We start from the raw sequence: 25,916 nt of genomic DNA, 5'->3' as shown, positions 1-25,916 counted from the left end.
GATTTTTCTCAGAAATGCAGTAATCAAAAATCATCCCAGAATGCTTGTTCAATTTCTTTTTCTGATATGAGATTGTTTAGGCATTCTATTTCTTCTGCTGTTAATCTAGGCAATTTGTATTTTTGTAAATATTCATCCATATCTCCTAGATTGCTATATTTATTGCTATATAATTGGGCAAAATAGTTTTTAATGATTGCCTTAATTTCCCCTTCATTAGAGGTGAGGTGAACAAGCCATCAAAGAACTCCCTAAGAAAAAATGACCAGGGCCTGGTGGATTCACAAGTGAATTCTATCAGACATTCAAAGAGCAACTAATCCCAATACTACACAAATTATTTGATATAATAAGCAAAGAAGGAGTCCTACCAAATTCCTTTTATGACACAAATATGGTAATGATTCCAAAGCCAGGTCGATCAAAAACAGAGAAAGAAAACTACAGACCAATCTCCCTAATGAACATAGATGCAAAAATTTTAAATAGAATATTAGCAAAGAGACTTCAGCAAGTGTTCAAGAGGATTATCCACCATGATCAGGTGGGATTTATACCAGGAATGCAAGGATGCTTCAACATTAGGAAAACCATTCACATAATTGGCCATATCAACAATCTAACAAACAAAAATCACATGATTATCTCAATAGATGCTGAAAAAGCCTTTGACAAAATACAGCACCCATTCCTATTGAAAACCCTGGAAAGTATAGGAATAGAAGAACCTTTCCTAAAAATAATAAATAGTATTTACCTAAAACCATCAACAAGCATCATATGCAATGGGGAAAAATTAGAAGCCTTTCCAATAAGATCTGGTGTGAAACTAAGTTGTCCATTATCACCTCTTTTATTTAACATTGTACTAGAAACACTAGCAATAGCAATTAGAGAAGAAAAAGAAATTGAAGGTATCAAAATAGGCAATGAGGAGACTAAGCTATCACTCTTTGCAGATGATATGATGGCATACTTAAAAAATCCTAGAGAATCAACTAAAAAGCTAGTAGAAATAATCAACAACTTTAGCAAAGTTGCAGGATACAAAATAAATGCACATAAATCATCAGCATTTCTATATATTTCCAACACATCACAGCAGCAAGAGGTAGAAAGCGAAACACCATTTAAAATCACCCTAGACAATATAAAATACTTAGGAATATACCTACCAAAACAAAAACAGCGATTATACGAAAACAACTACAAAACACTTTCCAAACAATTAAAACTAGATCTAAACAATTGGAAAAACATTGATTGCTCATGGGTAGGACGAGCTAACATAATAAAAATGACCATTCTACCCAAATTAATTTACCTATTTAGTGCCATACCTATCCAACTACCAAAAAACTTTTTTTTTTTACTGAATTAAGAAAAACTATAACAAAGTTCATCTGGAATAACAAAAGATCAAGAATATCAAGGGAAATAATGGAAAAAATGTTAAGGAAGGGGGCCTAGTAGTACCAGATATTAAACTGTACTGTAAAGCAGCGGCCATCAAAACGGGATGGTACTGGCTAAGAGATAGAGAGGAGGATCAGTGGAATAGACTTGGGGTAAGTGTCATCAGCAAGACAGTGTATGATAAACCAAAAGAGCCCAACTTTTGGGACAAAAATCCACTATTTGACAAAAACTATTGGGAAATTTGGAATACAATATGGGAGAGATTAGGTTTAGATCAACATCTCACACTCTACACCAAGATCAATTCAGAATGTGTGAATGACTTGAATATTAAGTTAAGTGAACATAGAAAAGTTTACTTGTCAGATCTCTGGGAAAGGAAAGATTTTTAAACCAAGCAAGTGTTAGAGAGAATTACAAAATGTAAAATAAATGATTTTGATCACGTCAAACTAAAAAGCTTTTGTGCAAACAAAAACAATGTAGCCAAAATCAGAAGGGAAACAAAAAATTGGGAAAAAATCTTTATGACAAAAAACTCTGACGGGGTCTAATTACTCAAATATACAAGGAGTTAAAACAATTGTATAAAAAATCAAGCCATTGCCCAATTGATAAATAAGCAAGAGACATGAATAGGCAATTTTCAGATTAAGAAATCAAAACTATCAATAAGCACATGAGAAAGTGTTCTAAATCTCTAATAATTAGAGAAATGCAAATCAAAACAACTCTGAGGTATCACCTCATACCTAGCAGATTGGCTAAAATTAAAGAAGGGAAGAATAATGAATGTTGGAGGGGATGTGGCAAAATTGGGACATTAATGCATTTCTGGTGGAGCTGTGAACTGATCCAACCATTCTAGCTGGCAATTTGGAACTATGCTCAAAGGGCTGTAAAAGAATGCCTGCCCTTTGATCCATCCATACCATTGTTTGGTTTTTACCCCAAAGAGATCATAGATGAGCAGACTTGTATGAAAATATTTATAGCCATGCTTTTTGTGGTGGCAAAGAACTGGAAAAGGAGGGTATGTCCTTCAATTGGGGAATGGCTGAACAAACTGTGGTATATGCTGGTGATGGAATACTATTGTGCTCTAAGAAATAATAAACTCGAGGAATTCCATGTGAACTGGAAAGATCTCCAGGAACTGATGCAGAGCGAAAGGAGCAGAGCCAGAAGAACATTGTACACAGAGACTGATATACTGTGATAAAATAGAATGTAATGGATGTCTGTACTACCAGCAATGCAATGACCCAAGACAATTCTGAGGGATTTATGGAAAAGAAAGCTACCCACATGCAGAGGAAGAACTATAGGAGTGGAAACAGAAGAAAAACAATTGCTTGAACACATGGGTTGATGTGGACATGATTGGGGATGTACACTGGAAACTACCATACCAATGCAAATATGAACAATTTGGAAATAGGTCTTGATCAATGACACATGTTAAAACCAGTGGAAATACACATCAGCCATTGGAGGTGGGAACTCGGGGGGTGAAGGGGAAGGTAAGTGCATGAATTATGCAACCATGTCAACTATTCTAAAAAATAAATATTAATAAATGTTTTAAAAAAATCATCCCAGAAACTCATTGGAAAAAATTCCATCTATCGAAAGAACTGATGGTGTCTGAATACAGACTGAGACATATATTTCTTTTTTTTTCTTCCTCTTATTTTTTCTTTTTTTTCCATTTGTGATCTCTTCAACAAAATGACTAATATGGATAAATGTTTTACATGATTACACATGTGAAATCTATATTAGACTGCTTGCCATCTCCTGGAGAGGAAAAGGATGGGATGGAGAGAGAGGGAAGAAGGGGGAAGAGAATTCAGAACTGAAATTGTTTTACATGCAACTGGGAAAAATAAATTTTAAGCATATATACATATAAATCAATTATTGGAAATTAAAAAATAAATGTATTTTCTTCTGAGGAAAAAAGAAGAACATACCAAAAATTGGATGTAGAATTAAATCCTGGCTCTATCACTTACTTGCTTTGTAACTTTGGGCAAGAGTGTAAAAATTTGTAATTTGTAAAATCATTTTGTTTTTAGGAATATGTTAAAACTGTGGTATTTGTTATTAACTTATAGTAAATGCTAAGATAATACAATAACATTAGGATAAATTAAGTTATCTTACAAAAATTATACTTACATATATAAACATCTGGGTATTTACAGTAAAAATATTTTTCATCTCTTAATCATATGCTATGATACTGCTTATCATATTTGGTTGACCTCCAATTGACTATAATTTGAATATAATTGTGATTTTTTTACTTTTCTCTTTTAGCTATCTTGCATTCTGTTTGTTGTCTTTATACTAATAATTAATGAGATTTTTTTTCTTTTTCTGTAGCAGATGGTACGTGAACAGTATACTACAACAACACAAGGCACAAGCCTAGAGAGGCCAGAGAACCAGTATGTCTACAAAATTGGCATTTATGGCTGGAGGAAGCGCTGCCTCTACCTGTTTGTCCTCCTTCTGCTTATCATCCTAGTTGTGAATTTTGCCCTGACAATTTGGATTCTTAAAGTCATGTGGTTTTCTCCAGTAAGTGTCTTCCTTAATTTACCATTTCTTTTTCCACTCCCTGTGAAACGCTTTTTGCTTCTTCTACGACTTTGCCTGTGTTTGTATGTATACTAGTGTCTGTCTATGTGCTGGCTTTATTCTTTCCCACTTCGCGGAGTACTTTCCAGTTCCCCTGGGACTATTCAAATAACATTTCGCTTTCGCAGTTTTTATCTCACTATGAATTATGGATTTTTGTATGTCTTCTGTTTGTCATTATCTTTTAAAGTAGTTGTTTCTGTGCTGATGGCAATCTTACTTTCTAATTGATTGAAATAGTTGTTTTTCAAGGGTATTTTAGCTTTGCCTCCTTTTTACTATATTTTTGTTTTTTTCAAAAACATGTTTTTAATTGCATTTAATTTTTCAGAACTCATTTCCATTTAGATATTGTTACCCATTCATTTTCTTAATTCCCATTTCTAATCAGTGGGTTTCTACAATCCAAGATTTAAAAACTGAAATAACTAATGAAATCCCTAAAGTCCAGAGAATTCTTGCAACTTTCTAAATATCTATCTAGCTTCAAAGAAGGCTAAATAAATATACTACAGCATACCTTAACATTTCTATAATATTTGAATAAAGTAATAGCTTAAATATATAAGATTTAAAAATTGCTAAAAAGGAATTTCAATAAGAGAATGGAAAAACCTTCAAGAATATTACAGTTAAGATCACTTGTTCCTATTTTAAGATATAATTTTCTAACATATAACAAGAAAAAGGGTTTTATAAGAAAAACAAAGACCTTTTCTCTGCTTTTGCCATTCATTAATGTCATTCAAGTTTTAACCACTTATCTTCATCATTCTACAGTTCCTTAGTATTGGCAATATAGATATTATCTATGTACATGTTATATGGCCATATGTTCTCTATGTTAGTATGTAAATAATTTCAGTGCTATAAAATCTTTTCCTAAAATTGAGATTAGCATTGTGGCAGCAGTTAATTGGGGAAAATAAAACAAAACCTATTCCTACTGTCTTCCCAATTTGTTGCTAGCACCAGTGGGAGGAGATAACTCTATCTCAGCCCTAAGCAGTTGCTAATGGCTGGATTCATTCCTCTTTCCCTGGGTAGTCCAGGGTATGTTGTTATTAGAGTATTAGAGGGTAAAAAAAAAAGAAAGAAATGTCAGGTGAAGGAGGTCTGGTGTTATCTTCTTTCATTAAGCAGTGGACGTGAGTAGAGTGGCTCCATTGTTGATTTAACAGTTAATCTCAAATATGAGAAAGACTTCATAACCTTAAACATTTAATTCATTTTTCCTGTCCTTTCGTTAATGGTAAGAAGTAGAAGAAAAAAGAGCAAAGGCACCATAGAATGGAGACCATAAGGTCTTAAATAATATATTGCAACCTGCTATTTTTTTCTGCCCAAATAAGGTATTGTACTTGATGTTTCTCCCTTACAGATAACAGTTAAGCAGACTGCTTCATTTTTTTTTTTGGAGACATCAAATATTTTAAGACTCTACACTATGTTTTATTCCATGTATCATTATCATTATCATTAATAATAATTTTATGCTTGGGCATTTTAAGGATAATTGATTTCACTGGATATTCCTTTCCACCAATGTACATCTTTACTCCTCTAATTGTTAATTCATTGATGAGATGTTCTTTCTCAGTTGCTATGGTAATCCAGATGATGAACTTCTCTTAATTTACCTACAATGGTCCTCAAGGAACAGGTATCCATCCCTGATTCCACACTCAACCCATTCCTACCATAAATAAGATATGCCAGACCTTGAAGCTCTTTGGCATTGCCTTTGAGAACCCAATTTCACCTTCATACCATAATGAGGCATTAATGTGGGACTCTTTTGGTGGAAATTTCAATAATCTGTCATGATAAATCACATTTGTATTATGTTTTTATTTAAATTTATTTTTTGTTCCATTAAAATATATAGTTAACTCCCTCCAGTCTCTCCCCCATTAGAGAAGGCATCATTTAGCATGCATATATATATACATACATATATATATATGTGTATATATATATATATAAAACTATGTCTTATTTGTTTCTGTTTATCAGTTTTTTCTACAGATGTAGATATATATGAGTCATTCTTCAAACAATATTTCTGTTGCTATATATCACATTTCTATTGTGATTTCAGTTTTATAACAGACTTTACTCACTCACTTTCTAAAATAAATGAAAATCAAAGCTATGAAGTCAGTTGACCATTGATGCCTATTGATGATGTTTTATTTATTGATTTACTTAATTCTTTTTAGTGTTATTGATATCTTCCGTATTCTTTGTCCTCTCCTTTGGAAACTTCCCTTATAACAAATAAAAAAGGAAAGCAAAATCAACAGAAATAGTGGGCATGTTTGACCTAATATCCATACTCCCTTAGTCCCTCTTTCTAGAGGAAGTATGTTTTATCTTCATTCCTTAGGGACTACTATTAGTCATAAAATTAATCAAGAGTTCAGAACCCTTTAATTACTGCAATGATTGTGTATACTATTCTCCTGGTTCTTCTTACTCCACTATATACCAATTCATATATTTCTTTCCATGTTAATCTGAATTCCTTATCTGTGATTTTTTATGGCGCCTTAGTACTGGGTCACATTCATTATCACAATTCTTTTCAGCCATTTCCCAAGTGGTTCACCAACTTTGTTTCCAGTCTTTTACTAATATGAATAGTGTTTCTAGGAAAATTGTAGTTTATATGGGGCCTCTCTGTCTTTGACCTGATATCATGTATGTGCGCAATAGTAGAATCTCTGGGACAAAGGATATGAATAATTTGTGGACTTTTTTATACCAAACTGATTCCAAAATGTTTAGATCAATTCATAGTCCTATCAATGATATATTAGTGAGCACATCTTCATGTAGGCCCTCCAAAATTAGCTATTTCCTTTTTTGGTCATTGACAATTTATTAGGCATAATGTGAAACTGATTTAATTTTTATTTCTCCTGTATCTTGGAACTCTTTCACATGGTTCTTTGTCAGTGTTCAATTCTTTCTTTGGGAACTGTTGATGTTCTTTGGTCACTTATCTAAGAGGAAATGGTTATAAGTTTTATGAGTTATTATCAGCTTTCTATAGAATCTAATTGAAGGCTTCTATCAGAGAGAGTTGATGAAAACATTTTTCCCACTCAGTTTTTCTCTTTATGCTCAATATATTAGTTTTACTCATATAAAAGTTCTTTAATTATACCTAATCAAAATTGTTCACTTTATCTTTTACAATAGCCACTAAATCCTTGTCTGTACAAGAATTTCCCCTATCCATTCGTGTGTAAGGTACTTCATTTTATTCCCTTATAGTTATTTAAAGACAATTGCAGATGGGATGCAAATGTAAACCTAATAATTTAACAACTTTTTTCACTTTTTTTCCCATCAGCTACTGAATAGGTTATCTTTCTCCTTGGAGTTTCTGTTCCTGGGTTTACTAGTCCACAAACTCCTGAGAATCATAGTGTCTGAAGCAAGAAGGGATCTAAGTATTTACCCCATCATTTTATAGACGAGTACACCAAAAATGTGAAGTAATTTGTCTCATGTTGCTCATCTGGTCAAAAGAGCAAGGATGAATGTGGATGAGTTCTTTTATTACTAAGTCAGTGTTTTTCATACCATTTTTAAATGTTACAATGAGGGCTTAAAATCATCTGAATTCAAATGGAGCATCTTTCTTTTATGCATTGTTTCCCTTCTGTTGGTCCAGAAAGTCACTCAGTAGATAAACACTTAATAAGCACCTGTTAAGTACCAGGCACTGTGGTGAGTCCTCAGAATACAAGGAATATAGCCTTGCTTGCAAAGAACTCGATCCAACAGGAGAGACAACATACAAAAAACTATGTACTATCTACAGGAAAAAGTGGAAATAATCGAGAGGGGAAGCACCAAAATTAAGGGGGATCAAGAAAAGTGAGATAAAGTGGATTTAGCTGGAACTTAAAAGGCAATGAAAGCAGGAAGGAGAGATGGGAAGGAACAACATTCCAGAATGGGGGGACACTGAATGTTTGGACCAGGATTCAAGAGATGAAAGTTCCTGGATAAAGCTTTCTTTTTCTCCTTTTGTATATGATTCAGTCATAAACCATTGTACCTCTTGATTAAATACAAGGAAGCACAATAAATATAAATATTTCCTTATCCTTCTGCCTTTAAAACTTGAGGCAGAAAGGGGATAAAAGTGAATAGAACAAAAGACCTGAGTTACAATCCAGACTCTTACTAGCTATGTGACCCTGGGCAAGTCATTTAATGTCTGTCTGCCTCAGTCCTTTCATCTATAAAATGGGGATAATAATAGTACTTATTTCCCAGCATTGTTATGAGATTCAAATGAGATAACAATTGTCAAGCTCTTTGGAAATGTTAAAACACTATATAAATGCTAGTTATCATTATTATTACACAAAAATATTAAAATTTTAAAAATAGTTTCAAGATAAGCATTTTTTTTCACAGACTGATTTTGCCCATCTGTAGTTCAGTCACTGGACAAGGCCAATTTTAGGCAGGACAAGTAGGTTTGGCTGAGGTGATTCTTTTTGGAATCCAATGCAACACTGTCAGTCTATATTTCATGACCTATTTGTCATGATTTCTCCCATTCTCTTAATCACAATGTAATTTAATTATTTACTTAAAAATGGAAAGAAGATCTGGAACATATTCAAAGGTATGGACTTAAAAGTTGGAGACAATAATAATCAGAATATTTGAGAATACAGCTAGAAGTTGAAAAAATCAGTGAACATGGAAATATTTTTAAAAGAAAAGTAATAGATGAGTTGAACTCCAAGAAAAATAATCTAGATATCTTTTAATCTGTCCTAAGATGCTGAACTTATTTTTCCTCTGTACCCTGGCCAGTTTGACATTTATACAGGGAATTAGAGAATTTGTTCATAGGGAAGAAAATTTTAGTTAATTCTCCTTGTATGATTATTTTGGTCATCAAATAAGGTATTCTCCTACTTAAGTTCATTCTGTATCAGTTACGTCTCTCCATATTTTTGTGTCTCCATCATATTCTTCATTTCTTATGACACAATAAAACTCTATTATATTCAAACACTCCTTTTTTCAGACATTACCCAATTATGAGGAAATGGAGATTTAAAAAAGTGAAGTTCCTCCAAAATTATATACTTAATGAAATGAGAGAGTTGAATTTATTCCTGATAAAGGGTATTCTTACTCTAGAAATCACTCTTTTCAAAACACTGCCACTCCTTGGAAATAACAGTTCTTTTTGGGGGGTGGAAATCAGAAATTGGCCATTGGGGAAAAGTCTCTAATTAAGTTTTTCATTTAGAAGCAAAACGAAGAGCCCCAGTGACCTCCTTCCTTGGAAATTTCCTTACATAAAAGATAAACAATAGTTATAGTATGAAAAAGACACTTTAATACAGTGGGCAGAACAATGTAGAATCAAGCAACATGTCTCAGTCACTTAAGAGCTATGTAACTGAGCAAATGATTTCACTTCTTTTGGGTCTCATTATAGTTTTCTCATCTATAAAATTAGATGGTAAATTATTATATAAATATCATATTTTTATAAGACTCTAGAATCCTATGGTCAGTTATGAAAGCATGGTAGATATACTGAATGGATTTTATGGCCTTTTTGCCCAGCTGCAAGTTTGCACTTCTAGGAAGAGGATTTAAAAACTCAATATAAATGAAATTGCACGTATGGTTTGTCCATGTAATAACTTGGATGATAATTTCTTCCTTTTAGATCTTTCCAGTGGATAGTTCATGTCTTCCTTTAGTGACTAACTTTAGAATTTATCCATCCCCATAAACAGGAAATTCTTTAGGTCTGTATCCTTCACATATATCATGCATGATTGTAACATACTTCTGGGGAGGGCTTTTCTGGTCGAGATTAATAATTCTCCAAAAAGCTTGCAGGATTGAAGTCCAGCATAACATATCATATATTTGTTCACCATTGGTACTCTGAATTTTGAGAACTTTCATTTTGAGTGTATTATCAATTAAAATACTTCTAATAATTTTTTCAGAAAAACTTTAATTGTGTTTCCCAAACCTAAAATATTTCTAAGGAACATTATCGAGAAAGTTATGCAACATGCATTTAATAGTGTGGAATTTGCATACTCTATTAATATAGGAAACAATCAATCCTTTTATAGATACATTCATGATATAATCTGTCATAGTTTTAATGAAAAAAAGTTTCCTTTTAGAAAATATTTTATTAGATAACACGGAGGATAGTTGTCTTTCCTAGTTATGAATATTGAATTTTAAAATACTTGTAAAAGTATAAAAATACCCTTAACATTTGTGACCATACCAGCTGTTTTATTATATCATAATATCATTGTATCACTTTAGTTCATTCAAAAACCTTTGGAGCTTTGAAAAATTGATATATTTTATTGTTTATTATATTAAATTATTACCCTTTTATTATGGCATGATAAACTTTTATGTGTCAAATATTAAAAATCATTATATGCTAATTAATATTAAAATACACAAAAATCTGAAGCATTTCTAGCTGCAAATTCATGTCCTACATGTTCTAGCCCCAGCTTTAATTTTCCAACTTCTCTCTCTGCCTACTTAGAAAACCTCTGTTCCAGCCTAATTATTTTATTCTGTTTGTACATACTATATATTTAATTTACCCATATATATCTATTGCTTATGCCATTTTCCTCATCCACAATGCCCCTCATCCCATTCTATTCAAATGGATTTTAAGATCCTTGAAAAGAGAAATTAGTTCTTACATTTCTTTATACCTTTGTATGTGAAATACCAAAGCATATAATATGGTGTCTGACACATAGCATAAGATGAATAAATATTTGTTTGATTTTTAAGTTATACCTGATGATGTTGAGGCATTAAAGTAGGAATTTAATGAATGTGTCTCACATAGATAGATAGATAGATAGATAGATAGATAGATAGATAGATAGATAACTTCCAAGTATGAGTTTGGTATGTTGTATAAAAACTAAATATTCAGCTGGATTTAACTTATTATGTAAATACTTTTGACTCTTAATTTTCCTCTTTAAGAAGAAAATGGAGATCAAAGCACAGTGTGGTTGTCATTCTTAGGTAGTAGGAAAATGTCTAAAAACATAAGAGAATATAATGGAAAATGTATTGAATTTGGAGTCTGAAGAGATTTGATTTCAAATGTTGTTTCTAATACCTTCTAAATACTTGCACTTAGCACAGTTCCTAGCACATAGTAGGTGTTTTAATAAGTGCTACTTCACTGACAGACTGATGAAGTCATTTAAATCTTGTTATTCTATTTCCTCATCTGGGAAATGGGAATAACAATGCATTTAGCAGCTATTTGTAGAATTGTTGTACTAATAAAATTTTTGTGTGTGAAATTTAGGAAAGAATGATTTATTAGAATAATAGATGGAGCTGGTCTACAGAGGCTTCCTAAAGAAGATAAAACATTTTAAAAATGAAGACAAGGGTTTGACTTGACCAAAGAATTGTAAGTAAGTTTTCTAGAAAAAAAGGAACAGAATAGTTGGGATGGTGAATGGATTCTAATTAAAGCAGAGATCATAAGCTGAAGTGAAATAGGTAGAAAAGGTCATTCGCACAAGAGGTGAGGGAGAAGGACAGAATTTTGTGGATAGCTGTGAAGTCTAAAAGAAAGCTTAGTTTTCTGTGATAAGGAATTGGAAAATGTTTCAAAGCTCTAATAAAAGGAATTCTATTATAAAATTATGCTTAGAGAGGAAATGTTTTTCTTCAGTTCATAGATGGAATCAGAGGGAGTTTAGAGGAAGAAAAGCCAATTTTCTATTTGTCTATTTTTGTAGACTGTACATATAGAAACAGTAGAAAACATAGTTTATAGAAAATAATATAGCCGAGAAATTGGCAGGACTTGTATAATCACTGAATAAGATTGATGGAGAGAGAAGTACCCAAGAAGAAGCCAAGGTTATATACTCAGGACACCACCCAGACAGTGTTTTTGCCAACTATGATAATAGGAAAACAAGAAAGGGAAAAGAATTTTGGAAGAGAATGTTATGTCTTGTTTAGACTCTGAGTGAAGACATTGGAGTTGGGGCAAAAGGAGGCCTTGAAAAAAGATACAAAACTAGGCATCATCTGTGTATAGATAACAACTACATGAAACTTTATCAATATATTTTGGAAACATACAAATTAATAAAGTCCATAAAGGAATCAGAAGAAAAGAACAGTGATCTTTACTTAGCATTTATGAAACATCTTCAGATAGACAAATGAAAAGAAATGAGTATTAAAGAGCATGAGTATATTACCACCCAAAAACCAAGGTTAAATATAACCTTAAAGAAAAAAAAAGATAAGTCATAGAATGAAGGAATTTTGAAGGTTGAAAGGACCTTGGAAATCACCGACTCCAATCTCTTACTCAATTTAGGAATCAACCCAGGGTGCAAAACAGTTTACAAAGCTGGCTATTCCATTCTTAGATAGCTCAAATTATTAGAAAGCTTCAGAGTTTCTCTTAATAGAACCAAATTTTGTCTCTCTAATTCTGTTTCAGACTTTGAGAATCACATAGGATAAATCTACCTTCAATATATTCCACATAATAGCTTTTCAAATATTTGAATATGGCTGCAGTGCCTCGCTTCAGACTTTATATTCTCCATTAAGCATTCCCTAGTTCTTTTGGTTATGTGATTTCTTTTACCTTTCCACTAATTGTCTTCCGAACATATTAGTATGTCACCATTCTTCAAATGTATTTTAGATAACTGAGCACAGTATTCTAGATGTGATATGACTATTGCAGATCACAGTGGGTTATACCTTCCCATAAACTCTCTATTCACTTTTCTTGTTACAGGCTCTAAGACCTCAGATTCTCTTTTTTTCTGATAGCCAAAGTGCATTGCTGGATTAAATCGAATTTATATTCAACCGAACCTGCTAGGCCCTTTCCAATGAATAGCTTTCCATATAAAGGCTCCCAATTAAGAGGTGATTATAATAAAAACCTTAAATTCAGGATTTTGAATCCTATTAAGTTTTATGTTCTTGCTTTTTATTCATTTTTCCAACCTGCAAGGGTCATTTTGAGTCTTGATTCTGTTATTTAATTTTTGAGTGTAAAGGAATCTCAGAATATATCTAGATGAATCACTAGGCAAATCTTGAATTCTGACACCATTATGAAGATATAATCATTAGGAACACTTCTGATGAATGACAACTCACAATCCCCCAAAGCAGATCATTTATAGATTTCTAGTTATTTGGAATTCTTTCCTTATTATCATAAGAAAGCTGCCTCCTTGTTACTTCTATCCCATCTGTACTGCTCTGCTCTTTGGAGCCATTCAGAAAAAAAATCTAATCTCTCACTCATGTGGCAAATATTAGGAAATTGTATTTCATTTATTTCTTGCCAAGACTTCTCTTATCCATGCTAAACATCCCTAGTTCATAGTGAGTCCTTTCATCATACAAATGGCACTTCTACAGACAAGTACTAGCTGGTCAATGTTGATTTTAAAATATTGGTGCCTAATAATGGAAAGAATAGTGCAGCTCAAGCCTAATAAAGATAGAATGTAGTGAGATGTCACTCTGTTGTTGTGGATTCAGCAGCCCAAATCACCCATTCTGAATTCTTTGCTTTTGTCACAAGCTGCACTCATCTCACCCTCACTGATTTCCACAGCAATTCGACTTCCTCTCTTCAAATCTTGACCCTATAGTTAAGAAATTAAAATTTATATTATTGTTGTTGTTCAGTCATTTTCAGTTGTGCCTGACTTTTTGTGGCCCCATTCATTCTTTGTGATTTTCTTGGCAAAGGTACTGGAGTGGTTTGCCATTTTCTGCTCCAGCTCATTTTACAGATGAGAAAACTGAGGCAATCAGGGTTAAATGTCTTACCTAGTGTCACACAGTTAGGAAGTGTACGGGGTTATTTTGAACTCAGTTCTTCTTGACTGCAGGTCTGGCACTCTATCTTTGCACCACCTGGCTATTCAATTACTTATTATCCACTATCATTGAATTCCTTTTTCAAAGAGACGTTCATTTCCAAAGACCCTAATGTTAAGTTACAGCTTCCACCCTTCCCCTCTTACTTACATGTAGCTGACCATCGCTGGAAGAAGCCACACAACCATGCTGACTGAACATTATTTCATTTAACATTATTTATGTTAACAAATCTTGACCAGGCAAAAAATCACCACTATGTGCCAATATTTAATCTTCCCTGATTTACTATTGAAGACACTACAGTGTCTGTTCTAAACTTTCTCTTCTGTACTGAGACCGCCTACACTGCCCCTTCCTTCCTTCCTCTCAAAAGGGAGCAATACCCTTTTACTTTACCGAAATAAAGTTACCTATTGCAAGCTTCTTATCCCTTTTTTAGACTTCTAATATTCTAAACATAATTCTCCATTCTCTTCTATTGTTCTGCTCCCAAAGAATGAAGTAGCTTTTCTTTTTGCAATAGCTAACTCTACCTTGGTCTTCTCTTTCATCCCTTACATTTTATAATGCTGACAGTGTTACATATTTAGTAATAATAAGTCACATTTAATTGTCCTTTAGAATTGACTGGACTTTTAAAATTGCCATGTTGTGATATGCTTTTTTATTTAATAAGAAATAAATAAAGAAAAAGTTTTTTAAAGTATCACAAATAAAAGTTTGTGGTTTTTTCTTTCTTTAATTTTGTCTTTTTAACATGTAAAATAATATATGTAACATGTTATTTGTTATAAATATGTAATAAATTATAGTAAATATGATCATCCAAGAGATACACATTCTCACATTATCTATGTCTAAAGATCTATGTCTCATCCTTTTTTTCCTTTCCCCTTAACCAAGAAGGCAGGTAATATGATGCAAATAGTTCACATTATCATATAATACTTATTTCCCTTTTTGTCAAATTGTGAAATGAGATTCATATTGCTTACTCTAAAGTAAAATTCATGAAGGAAACAAAGTGAAGAATGGCATGCTTTAATTTTCTTTTGAACTCTATTCCTCCTTTGGGGGCAGTTTTTGGAATGGAAATGTATCATGAAAGACATATAAATGATTGACCAAATGACTGAAGCATTTATTAAATGCTTACTATTTGCTAAGTAAGGACTGGGGATGCAAATAAAAAAGTAATGCAATCCCTGCTTTCAAGGAGTTCACATTATAATGGGGAATACAATACATTTTGGAAATTTCAGTTGAAAATCAAATGGAAAAGTCCTTAGGCTACTGCAGCAAACTTCTTCCTTAATGTCATGTCCACTAATAAAATCATTTCGGTTTTTGAAATAGAACCTTGGTATTTCACATGATACCAATAGGTCTTCTTTACGGAAAAAATATCAATGCTTGCCAGTATTTTTTCTCTAACAGTAAATATAACATCATGCCATAAAAAATCTTTTAGATTATAATTTTTCAACATGAAAATAGGGTCATTTCCCTGTTTAGCCCCCCCCCCCCAATTTCCCAATTCTCACTTAATTCAAAGGATAATCTATATACATCTTTGATCATCATTTTGGCAGTTGTATCAGGATATTTCAAGCCCATCCATTATATGTAGCCAAATTATTTTGAAAAGTTCAAGGCTAAAATCTTCAAATGGAAAACCACTACTTTCATCATTCTTCTAGCCACCATGTTGGAAACATCTTTTTTTGATACTTGTTTACATGAACATGTGTTCCTTCTCTCCTTCTCTGCAATCTGGCACAGTGCAGATGCCACTAAATAGCAATGAGGTGCTTCCTAGTAGGGGTGATCACTTTCCAGCATAGCTTGTGTTTTCTCTTGGCTTACTCCTGGCTTGGTCCAGGTTGTTTCCATGGGGATTGGTAGTTTGCTGACAACTGGCACTATAGAAAAGGTGGCGCTGAGCCCAAAGGGATTCTGACTATTACATAAAGGGGGAAAAAATTGAAGAAATAGGAGTCACGTAATTTTACCTGACATGCAGATGCTTTTCTATATCTTGACCTTAATGTCTATGGCAGAGATTTAGCAGAAATATTCATCTTCTGATTCCTTGACTTCTTTTATATACACTGTGTTAGTTGTAGAAATATTTATTTCTAAGAATAAAGAATTAAGAACAAATATTTCAACTCCCATTCCCTATGTTTCTCCTTTTGTCAATCACTTGACACATATTGTAATGACATTTTAATGACCTTATATTGATTCTTTTAAAAACAAACTGCCTCTAGTTTCCATTTGTTTTTTACTTTCATAGAAATTTTGATTAAAAAGAAAAAAATTGCATTCTGACCTATTTTCTCCTTAAAAATGATAGTTTACTTGGCATTTTTCAGATGTTTTATATTCTTCCTTATTAAAGCACTACATCATATCAATGCTCTCCATAGTGAAAAATAAATTGAAAATCCTGATTTATGATATTCCTGGTTGAGTGAGGTTGATACATGAGTCATAAAAAATAAGACCATATACCAACTTAACTATGTTTTCTCTTTTAGAAGATAAGATGTTACTAAATCCACATCTATGTTAGGAAGATAACAATAATGCTATTTCAAGTACAGTAGAATCCCATTTTACACTGCTGTTTGGTGACAAGAATAGTACAGTAGCTTAAGCTTTTAATGTAAGAGGTACAGTACTCATGACAGTGTACTAGGAACATGTTTTGGTTGTAATGTACCTGGAGTCATGATATAAGGAAATACTTTATGAAAAAAAAAACCTTTTATGGTTGCTCAGATACAAATTTAGTACTCTCTTAATTTTTTTTAATAAAAACCTTTACTTTCAGTCTTAGAATCAAAACCATGTATTGGTTCCAATGCAGAAGAGTGGTAAGGGCTAGGCAATGGGTGTTAAGTGACTTGCCCAGGGTCATATAGCTAGGAACCATCTGAGGCCAGATTTGAACCTATCTAGTGTTCCCCATCTAGGAATCTCCTATCTGGGCCTGTTTCTCAATCCACTGACCCAGCTAGCTGACCCCTATTCTCTTCTTTTCAACAAAAAAAATCTATATTTCTTTAATTTCTCCTACTAATTTTTCCCCTCCAAAGTGCTAATGAAAAGCTCACTTCAGAATTCTAGGCCAATCTAAGCTGGTTGGACCACTTAGAGTTTTTTATGTTCTTTCATTATGACTCCAATATTGTCATACATTTATACTCATCTTGACAGTGGAGTCAAATGAACAACTTTGGTGGCCAAGAAGTGAGTGATTCACCAACAGAGAGTCCAAAAACCTATAATTTGAGCCAGATATTAATTTTTTATTTTAATGTGAATTTTTTGTCTGTTTACATATAAGATCTTATTTCTCAAGATGGGCTGTGTTCTCATGAAGATACTACCTATTAATGGTCTTGTAGTCTACCACACTGCTAATGTGTTCTAAGACATTATCTTGTGCCATTATTATTTATAATCATTTTTTTCAGAAAGCCATTGATTTTACTTCTGGGTCAGAGGAAAGAAGGAGGTATATATGAGATGCATTGAGGAGATAGAAATAACAGCATTTGCCAATTGATTGACTACAGGAAGATTGAATGAGGAACTGAAGGTAACCTTGAGAAACTAAGTGCACGATGTGGTGGTGCCCTGTGTAGTAGGAAAGTTAGGAAGAAGGAATTAAAGGTTTGAAGGGAAAGATAATAAGTTCAGTTCTGTACAATATGAATTGAGGTTTCCATGAGACAACCAGTTTGATGTCCACTAAGTAGTTGGAGACATAAGACTTGATATCAACCAAGAGGTTAGGGCTGGACAAAAAAAAATATCAGAATTATCTACATAGACATGAAAGTTGAATGCATGGGAGCTGGTGAGATTTAAAAGTGAAATGACCTAGAGGAAGAAGAGAGAAGGACCCAGGACAGAATTTGGGGGAGTATACACAGCTAATGGACATAACCTGGATGAAGATCTAGCAATGGAGATTAAGAAGGAGAGTTCAGATAGGAAGAAGGGAACCAGGAGAAAACAGAATTACAAAAAAAACCTAGAGAGAAGACTATTTGAAGATAAGAATGACTTTCTTTGTTTCTGGCTGCTTTGTGACTTCTCTGGCTTCTTCTCCATACCTCAGGAAATTAATTATGGTGAAAACTTTATCAGCCTACAAGATCTTATCAAGGGTCTTGAATTCAACTTTATCATTGCTCTCTGCCTTTCTGATTGGAGGATGAAAGAGCCAGGAACTCCAAAACCTCCATTTAAGGAGAAAACACAGCTCAGATACCTCATTTTTCTCCTAACTACACCACTGTAGGACTTCTCCACCATGCCCCAATATCAGATCTTCCCCTCTTCCTTTTCAGTTGGCTTTTATGTATTTTTCCCCCATTAGATGGTTTGCTCCTTGAGGATGACTGTCTTTTTGTATTTGTATCCCTAATACTTAATATAGTACCTGTCCCATAGTAAGCACTTAATAAATGTTTAATGAGAATGATCAAGTGCATCAAAGACTGCAGAAATATACTTTCCTCACATCAAATGTGAAATACTATGAAAGTATTATTATTCCCATTTTACAATTTAAAATATTGAGGATGAGAGGGATTGGACAATTTGTCCACAGACATACAGCTCCTACGTGGCAGAAATGGGAATTAAATATAGTTTTGCTGACTACAAATCCAAATATACTATTGAATGAGGTGGATAGGTTTGTAGCTATATCTGCTTCATTCCTTCATTGCTGAGTAAATTTATAACAAATATTTTTATGAGTCTCTGGAATGCCTTTAAGTTAGAAAATGACTTGAAGAAATCAATCTGAATAATACATACTAAACACATAAAATAATTGACTTTAAAATTATTGTTTTCAGGGGTTTTCCACAAGAAATGAGTAGTTCTTTAACACCAATTTTCTGTTATTTCCAACAACCTAAACAAAAGAAAGGGGAAGAATCAATCATGCTGTAAGGCTCAGTTGTTGGTTACATAAAACAGTATGGAATAATTGACTCAATATAGTCTACTCATGCTGCTGGTCCTGATGTTCCTGCTTTGATGCCAAAAAATGTTCTGCCTGTATGACCTCTGCTCCCAGTATCATCGAACTGTTGGGTAATGAATTAAAAGAACAAATTTAGTTACTTCAGAAAGTTATTTTTAGTTCAGAGGGAAAAAATAATGATTGTGGCAGAAGGTTACCTATTTTCAGATAGCACCTTAACCTTAAGAATGGAAATAGCCTCTCACTGGCTGATGTCCAGATTAAAGACTTAGTAGTTGAGAATTTAATTCTATATCCAAATAGTGACCTGGGTAATGTATTCAATTTCTTCTCTGGTAAAACAGATGTCAAATGTTACTAAGTTATTAGACCTAGGTTTCAGGCCTTGTTTTACCCCTCTAAGAATAATCTTGGGCAGATGATTTAACCTATTTATATTATCTGTTTTTTCATCCATCAAATGAGGATAATACCTGCCCTAAAAGAAAAATTGTTGTGAAGATTAAAGGAAATGATATTGAATGCACTTTAAAACATTTAAAAGTACATTCAAATCTAGGGATTATATATTCAGTAAATATGTTATATTTTAATGGTACTAGGCTAAAAGCTGTGGGATTCACAAAGATAAATAAAATATTGTCCTTGTTCTTAAAAATTGGTAAATCCAGCAGAAAGGTATGTGGACAAAAATAGTTATAACAGAATATACTATGTTGCAAATGGTCTGAGAAAGCTATGAGCATATATATGAATATATCTAGAATCCAAGGTTTTATATATATGGAAACCTTCACCAGTGCATACTTTAATCCCTGTGTGCCTCAGGATATGATTTTCATGAGTTACTGTGCTCAACAAAAACAGCATTACCTAGTACCCAGTCTTCTGATAATATAAACTCTTCAGATTAAGCCTGACTAATCCTTAGTGAGCAGATATATATAAATATAGATATAGATAGATTTCATCTCTGGGCCCGTGCCTAAACTATTTCCAGCTTGATGAACCTTCCCAGTCTTGCCACCAAATTAAATTTTGGCAGCTGGAGAAAAACAGCATGAAAATTTTTATACATTGTAAATTTTTGTAAAAGTTCCATTTTTTACTTAGAAATGTATGTATTCTTTAGTAGCCCCATTTAGAAGATGGTATAACTCTAGTTCTTCAGCAATTTGTTGAATTTTTTATTTTCCTTTTTTTATATTTCTGTTAAATTTTTGAGAAGGCTGTTAAAGGCCCTTACCATTACTTTAATGATGTACCTATCTCTTTGTAATTCAGTTAATGGCATTTGGAGCACATAAGTTTAATTTGTCTATGATTCTTTACAGCATAATATAATTTCCTTATTTATCTCTATTATAAATTTTTCTTTTTGCTTTATGTAATTACTTAATTGTAGTTCCTCAGTTTTTAAAAATTCACCTGATGAATTATAAATTGTATCCTAGCTTCTGTTTTTTTTTTCTTTGTATCTCTGCGTTTTAGGTATGTTCGTATAAACAACATATCATGGGGCTTTGTTTTCTTATTCAATCAGGTAATCTTGGAATATTTAACCCATCACACTTAAAGTTATAAAAATTAGTTTACATTTTCCTTCATTTGTATGCCTTCTTACCTGAACTAGGATTTTTCTGTTCCTTTTTTCACTTTTAAAATAGTGCATTCCCTTTCAGATTGATCAATATTATGTTAAAAAAAAGTGATAAATTTGGAGGTAATGTGGCAAAATTGGGACATTAATACATTGTTGGTGGAGTTGTGAACTAATCCAACCATTTAGGAGGGTAATTTGGAACTATGCCTAATGGCTATAAAACTCTGCATATCCTTTGGTCCAGCAATACCGTTACTAGGTCTATATCCCAAAGAGATCATAAAAAGGGGAAAAGAACCTACTTGTAAAAAATATTTATAACAGCTTTTTGTAGTGGCAAAGAATTCTAAATTGAAGCAATGTCTTTCAATTGGGGAATGGCTAAGCAAATTGTGGTATATGATGGTGATAGAATGAGCAGGATAATTTCAGAAAAATCTGGAAAGACCTACATGAACTGATGCAAAGTGAAGTAAACAGAACCAGGAGAACACAATACACAATAACAACAATATTGTATAATGAGCAACTGTGAAAGACTTAGCTACTCTCAGCAATACAGTGATCCAGGACAGTTCTGAAGGACTTCTGACAAAGAATGTTGTCCACCTCTGGAGAAAAAACTGATGGAATTGGAATGTAGACCAAAATGTATTTTTTTCACATTTTTCACATTTCACATGTTTTTTGTTTTTTGTTTTTTTTGGAGGGGGCTAAGGGGATTCAGTTTTACAGGTATTCTCTTATAACAATGACTAGCCAGGAAGTATGTTTTGCATAATAATGCATGTATAACCCAAATCAAGTCACTTGCCATCTCCAAGAAGGGGGGAAGGAAGGGAGGGAAGGAGACAATTTGGATCTCATAATTTTGGAAAATACAAAGTAGTAAAATAGAACATTTTAAATGAAAAAATAAAATAAAATAAAACAGCACTTTGTCCCTACAACTATCTTTGTTTAATCTACTCTAAGGCAACTCTGTTCTCACAGGCTTTCTTGCCATCATCCTCATCTACTGTCACTCCCTTCAATTTGTTACTTCTGATGTTCTTCAGTGAGACTTTCTCCTGCCACTCAGGCAAGTTCTTCTTTTCCCCTTGTTTCAGTTGCTCCCTTATCCATTCTTCTATAGCTCTTCTTGTTGTGAAACTACAGGAATAATTTTCCCTTTACTGTCAATATTTCCTTGATTAGGGTACATCACATCATTCCCCTTTATCTTCTTCAACCTATATCCCTTTTTATCCTCATTCTATAGTTTAGTTCCACAAAAATATATTGATTTACTTAGGGGGAAAATAAGGGATTTAGTCTACTTTTTTTTTTCCAGACCTGTTTCTCTTCTGTCACTTCTCCTATTTTTCTAAGTTATATTTTCTTCTTCATCCCCTTCTATAGCTTTAGAATGAAAGTTTTTAATGGTCCCTTTTAAACTACATGATTATTTTGTCTTTCTAGGTTGTTGTTGTTGTTGTTTTTCCATTAGGGGTATCAGAAAATGGGGTCATTTGTTATTTTACTTTTTTCTCTTTGAAAGTTATATTTATTTTTTTTCTTATATATATATATATATCTGTTGTGGAATATTTCCAAGTCAAAAAATCTTTTTACTTTTGTTTGTTGTTTGTAGGAGTGCCTTAAATGCTTATCTTTCATTGAATGTTCATCTGTTTCAATTGATCAGGCTTAGGTTTGTAGTCATGTCATTTTGGGTTGTGTCTTGAGTTTCTTTGCTTTTCAGACTATATAATTCCATTCCATTCCATCATTATAATGCATGAAAGATGGTCTTGTGTTTTTTTAATTTCCTTTTCTGTATTTAAAGATTTTTCTTTTCTTTCAGGATCTGTCCTCAACACCAAAAAATTTGGCTTTTTTTTTCCTGTTGACTCTCTTATTTCTATGTTTTGAAGTTCTGGTCAATGTTCTTGTATTCTTTCTTGCAATTATAGTGTTCAGATTTTGACCAGGCATATTTTCTGGGAGTTCTGATTCTTAGATTTTTTTATATACAATCTTCAAAATCATTGTGCTTTGCTCCTATAGAAGTAATATATTATTTTAACATTATTACTTTTTGCTTCTCTTTTTTTCCCAATTATCCTTCACTTGAGTACATTCATATCCCCATCAGCTTTTCTCTCTTTAAATTCATTAGAAAGACTTGCCACTGTGGGTTCAAATTTTTCTACTTTATTATTTATTTTTATTATGTAACCCTTAGGTACTGACATTTGTTCACTTTTAACTTCTTCGAAGATTCTTATTTCTTTCTTGATCTTTTTAACAACTCTTACTGTGGCTACATGCTCTCAGGAATCCTTTGGGTTCTCTTAGATATTGATTTAATTTCCTTTGTCTTGTAATAATTACTGAAAGGTGTTTGCAATCAATTTGATGTCTTTGATGCCATTTCCCCTACTGTTTTACTAAATTTACTGCTGATTAATAGGCTTATACTCTGAGTTTTCTTCCCGCTGAGAATTTTTGTGTGATCTTCTTTTCTTATATCCTCCTATTTTTCACTTTTTGATTCTTTCCCTTTTGTGATGTTTTACCTCCAAGAGCTTTAAATCTTCAGACTTAGAGTTGTTTCAGCCTTCTCTCACAATGGACAATTCACTTCTTACTATCTGCATTCCATGTCCCAAATGAATTTTTGGGAGATGGGATTGGTGCCAAGTAGATATTAATCTTCTTTCCTTCAGGTCTTATTCAATCTCATGTTCACACTGGCATTGTGCCTCAGATCTCTCAATAATTCTCCAACTATGTGGCCAAAATAGAAAGTATAGTCTAGCCCTTCTAATCCTTCCTCTTCAAATGCATGGACAAAGTTGAGATCTGCTGCTTTTTGCAACAAAATGGTAGGTCAAGGACAGGGGTAGGGTGTGCTAACAGAGACTTTAGCAGCAGCAGCATAGAAATTTCTGTGAAATTCAAAGTGCACAAGGAGATGGGCCAGGGAAGTAGAGTGGATCTATGCTGAGTGATTGTTCTACCTCTGATGCACAAGTCCTCTTTCAGGGAATTTTTGAGATATAATGGTGACTGGAGAAAATGTATAATCTTCCATCTTGTTGGTCATGTGAACTAGATGTCCCAAAAGGTATGAAAGATACCAAAAATTACTACATTAGTAGGAAACAGAAATAGTATTCTAACACTATCTGGTATTTGTTACATACTTTTAAAAGGTGATCCTATAGCAATAGAGTATAATTAATATACCTTAATGAACAAGTGTAAACTAGAAAATGAGTAAATGAATGAGCTTAGGAAATATTTTATTTCTTTTTTCACAAGCTACTATAAATATAAATTTATTACAAATTCTATAGATTTCCTTCTTCCAATGTTGAAAAGATTTAAATAAATGAAATATACACATTAGTGTATTGCAAACCTTAAATCTCTGAATAAATGGTTAATTACTACTAGTACAATTGTGTTAAAAGAAAAATATTTTCTGTTAGCATTGGAAAACAGGTAGAACTTTAAATAGCGAATAATTGCCTGTTTTTACACTGGTAAAAAAATGTATTGATTAAATTGTGTTCATAAAGGTCTTTTGAGGTGAAAAAATGAATGGATTTGGAGTTATGGGTCTTAAGTTCAAGTAAAAGCCCTACTCCTTCTTTATTTGTGTGACCTTGGTCAAGTTCATTAACCTCCCCGAATGTCAGTTTATTCATCTTTAGGACAGGTACAGAACTTACGTTACTATTCCATTAAAGCTGTTGTGAGAATCAAATGAGGCAATATATATTCCCTTTGTAAAATCCTAAAATCCTGTATGCATTTGGAATATCTATTATTATTTTAGCAGGCTAATGCAATTAAGCATCTATTAACATAAAAGCACACATGTAGACTGGTACCTTAACAGGTTTGTGAGGCAAGCATAAAAACACACTGCAGTCTGAATTTTACTTCTACTTAGGAATTGAGGCAGTTTACTTTTCCCTACTTCTTTCCCACAAACATAGCTTCACCCCCCAGACGAGGCTTAGAAACTCATATGTGGACCACATTGATTCATCCTGACAGCCCTGCTCTATCAATTCTCTTTTTATTCCTGTAAATTACTTAGAGATAGAGCTATATTTTTAAAGCATTACATGATAGGATATGTCAGTGGAGTTTCAAAATGTCTATCCTAGGGTGACTTCCCCGGAATATAATTCTAAGAGTGATTTTTTCCTTCTATTATTTTTTTATATTTAGGTACTTTATCATCATTACCATTCAGGGTATGAAGTTCAGGCAGAGAACTTAATAGAAAATTTCAGAGTGTCATATACTACATACAATCAAAAGCTTAATAAACATATAGTGAACCAGTAAATGAATGAATAAATATACCCCAGTATATCCTTAATTTAGCATATTTTATATATATTCTCATACTTCTTAGCAAAAGCTCAAGTTCCAGGTAGCTCAATATTTTGCACCTAAGTGTTACGATATAGTATAAATTTAATAAATTCTTATTGACTGATAAGGAACATTTTATAGCATTTCATCATTGCCTTCCATAACCTTGACTTTCAAAATTTAGACCTATTCTCTGGCTATTACTAAAGTGTTGACACTCTTTCATCGATAGATTTATATAAATGCAACCTAAAATATATTTTTTTGTATTTTAAACCCCTTAGTATAATAAGTTTCATGTGCTTATTATATACTGTATTAAACTGAAATTCATTCAAGCTTAAAGCATTACCCTATAATTAATCCTAATATACCAAGGTTTTTGAAGTATTTAAAAGTTCATTCTTCAGAGATGCATTTTATTTTATTTTTTATACACACATCTTCTAGGGGTGGAGCAATGGAAATTACATTGAACTAGATAAAAGTCAGAAGAAGTGGGTTCAAGTCTCCTTGAGCAAACAAACTGTGTGATGTAGAGCAAAGTCATTTCATTTCTCTGGGATCTCTACTACAAAATATGGCTAGGAGAGGGGGATACTGATATACCAAATTATCCCTAAGGCTCTTTTTAGTTTTAATCATCTATTAATCCATCAATCTGTGAATCTTTCCTTTCTCATACTTCATATTTGCAGACTAAAGAATTCTAATTATTAATCTGTTCTTATAGAGAAACTCCTTTTGAGAATCATAAACTCATAGAATCTTAGCAGCAGAAGGTGCCATAAATGATCCTGGTCTACTATCTTCCTAAAGCACAAATTCCCATTACAACATTCTTGGCAAGTGTTCATCAAGCCTCTCATTGAAAACCTCTGACCATAGCCCATT

The 25,916-nt window shown here is 32.9% G+C and overlaps 1 protein-coding gene across 1 annotated transcript in view; it reads left to right on the top strand.

Moving 5' to 3' along the window:
• The window catches only part of SGCG (sarcoglycan gamma), a 250,839-nt gene that overhangs the window by 41,201 nt on the left and 183,722 nt on the right, over window positions 1-25,916 (top strand). Inside the window, exon 2 of the mRNA XM_044668296.1 lies at window positions 3,811-4,008. Coding sequence (XP_044524231.1) covers window positions 3,814-4,008 — 195 coding nt within the window. The 5' untranslated portion in view covers window positions 3,811-3,813. The remainder of the gene's footprint in view (window positions 1-3,810; window positions 4,009-25,916) is intronic.

This window comes from Gracilinanus agilis, chromosome 3 (genome assembly GCF_016433145.1).
Source record: "Gracilinanus agilis isolate LMUSP501 chromosome 3, AgileGrace, whole genome shotgun sequence".
Classification (NCBI taxonomy): Eukaryota; Metazoa; Chordata; class Mammalia; order Didelphimorphia; family Didelphidae; genus Gracilinanus; species Gracilinanus agilis.
The sequence above is the reverse complement of the archived record's forward strand: the minus strand, read 5'-3'. Positions and strand labels throughout refer to the sequence as shown.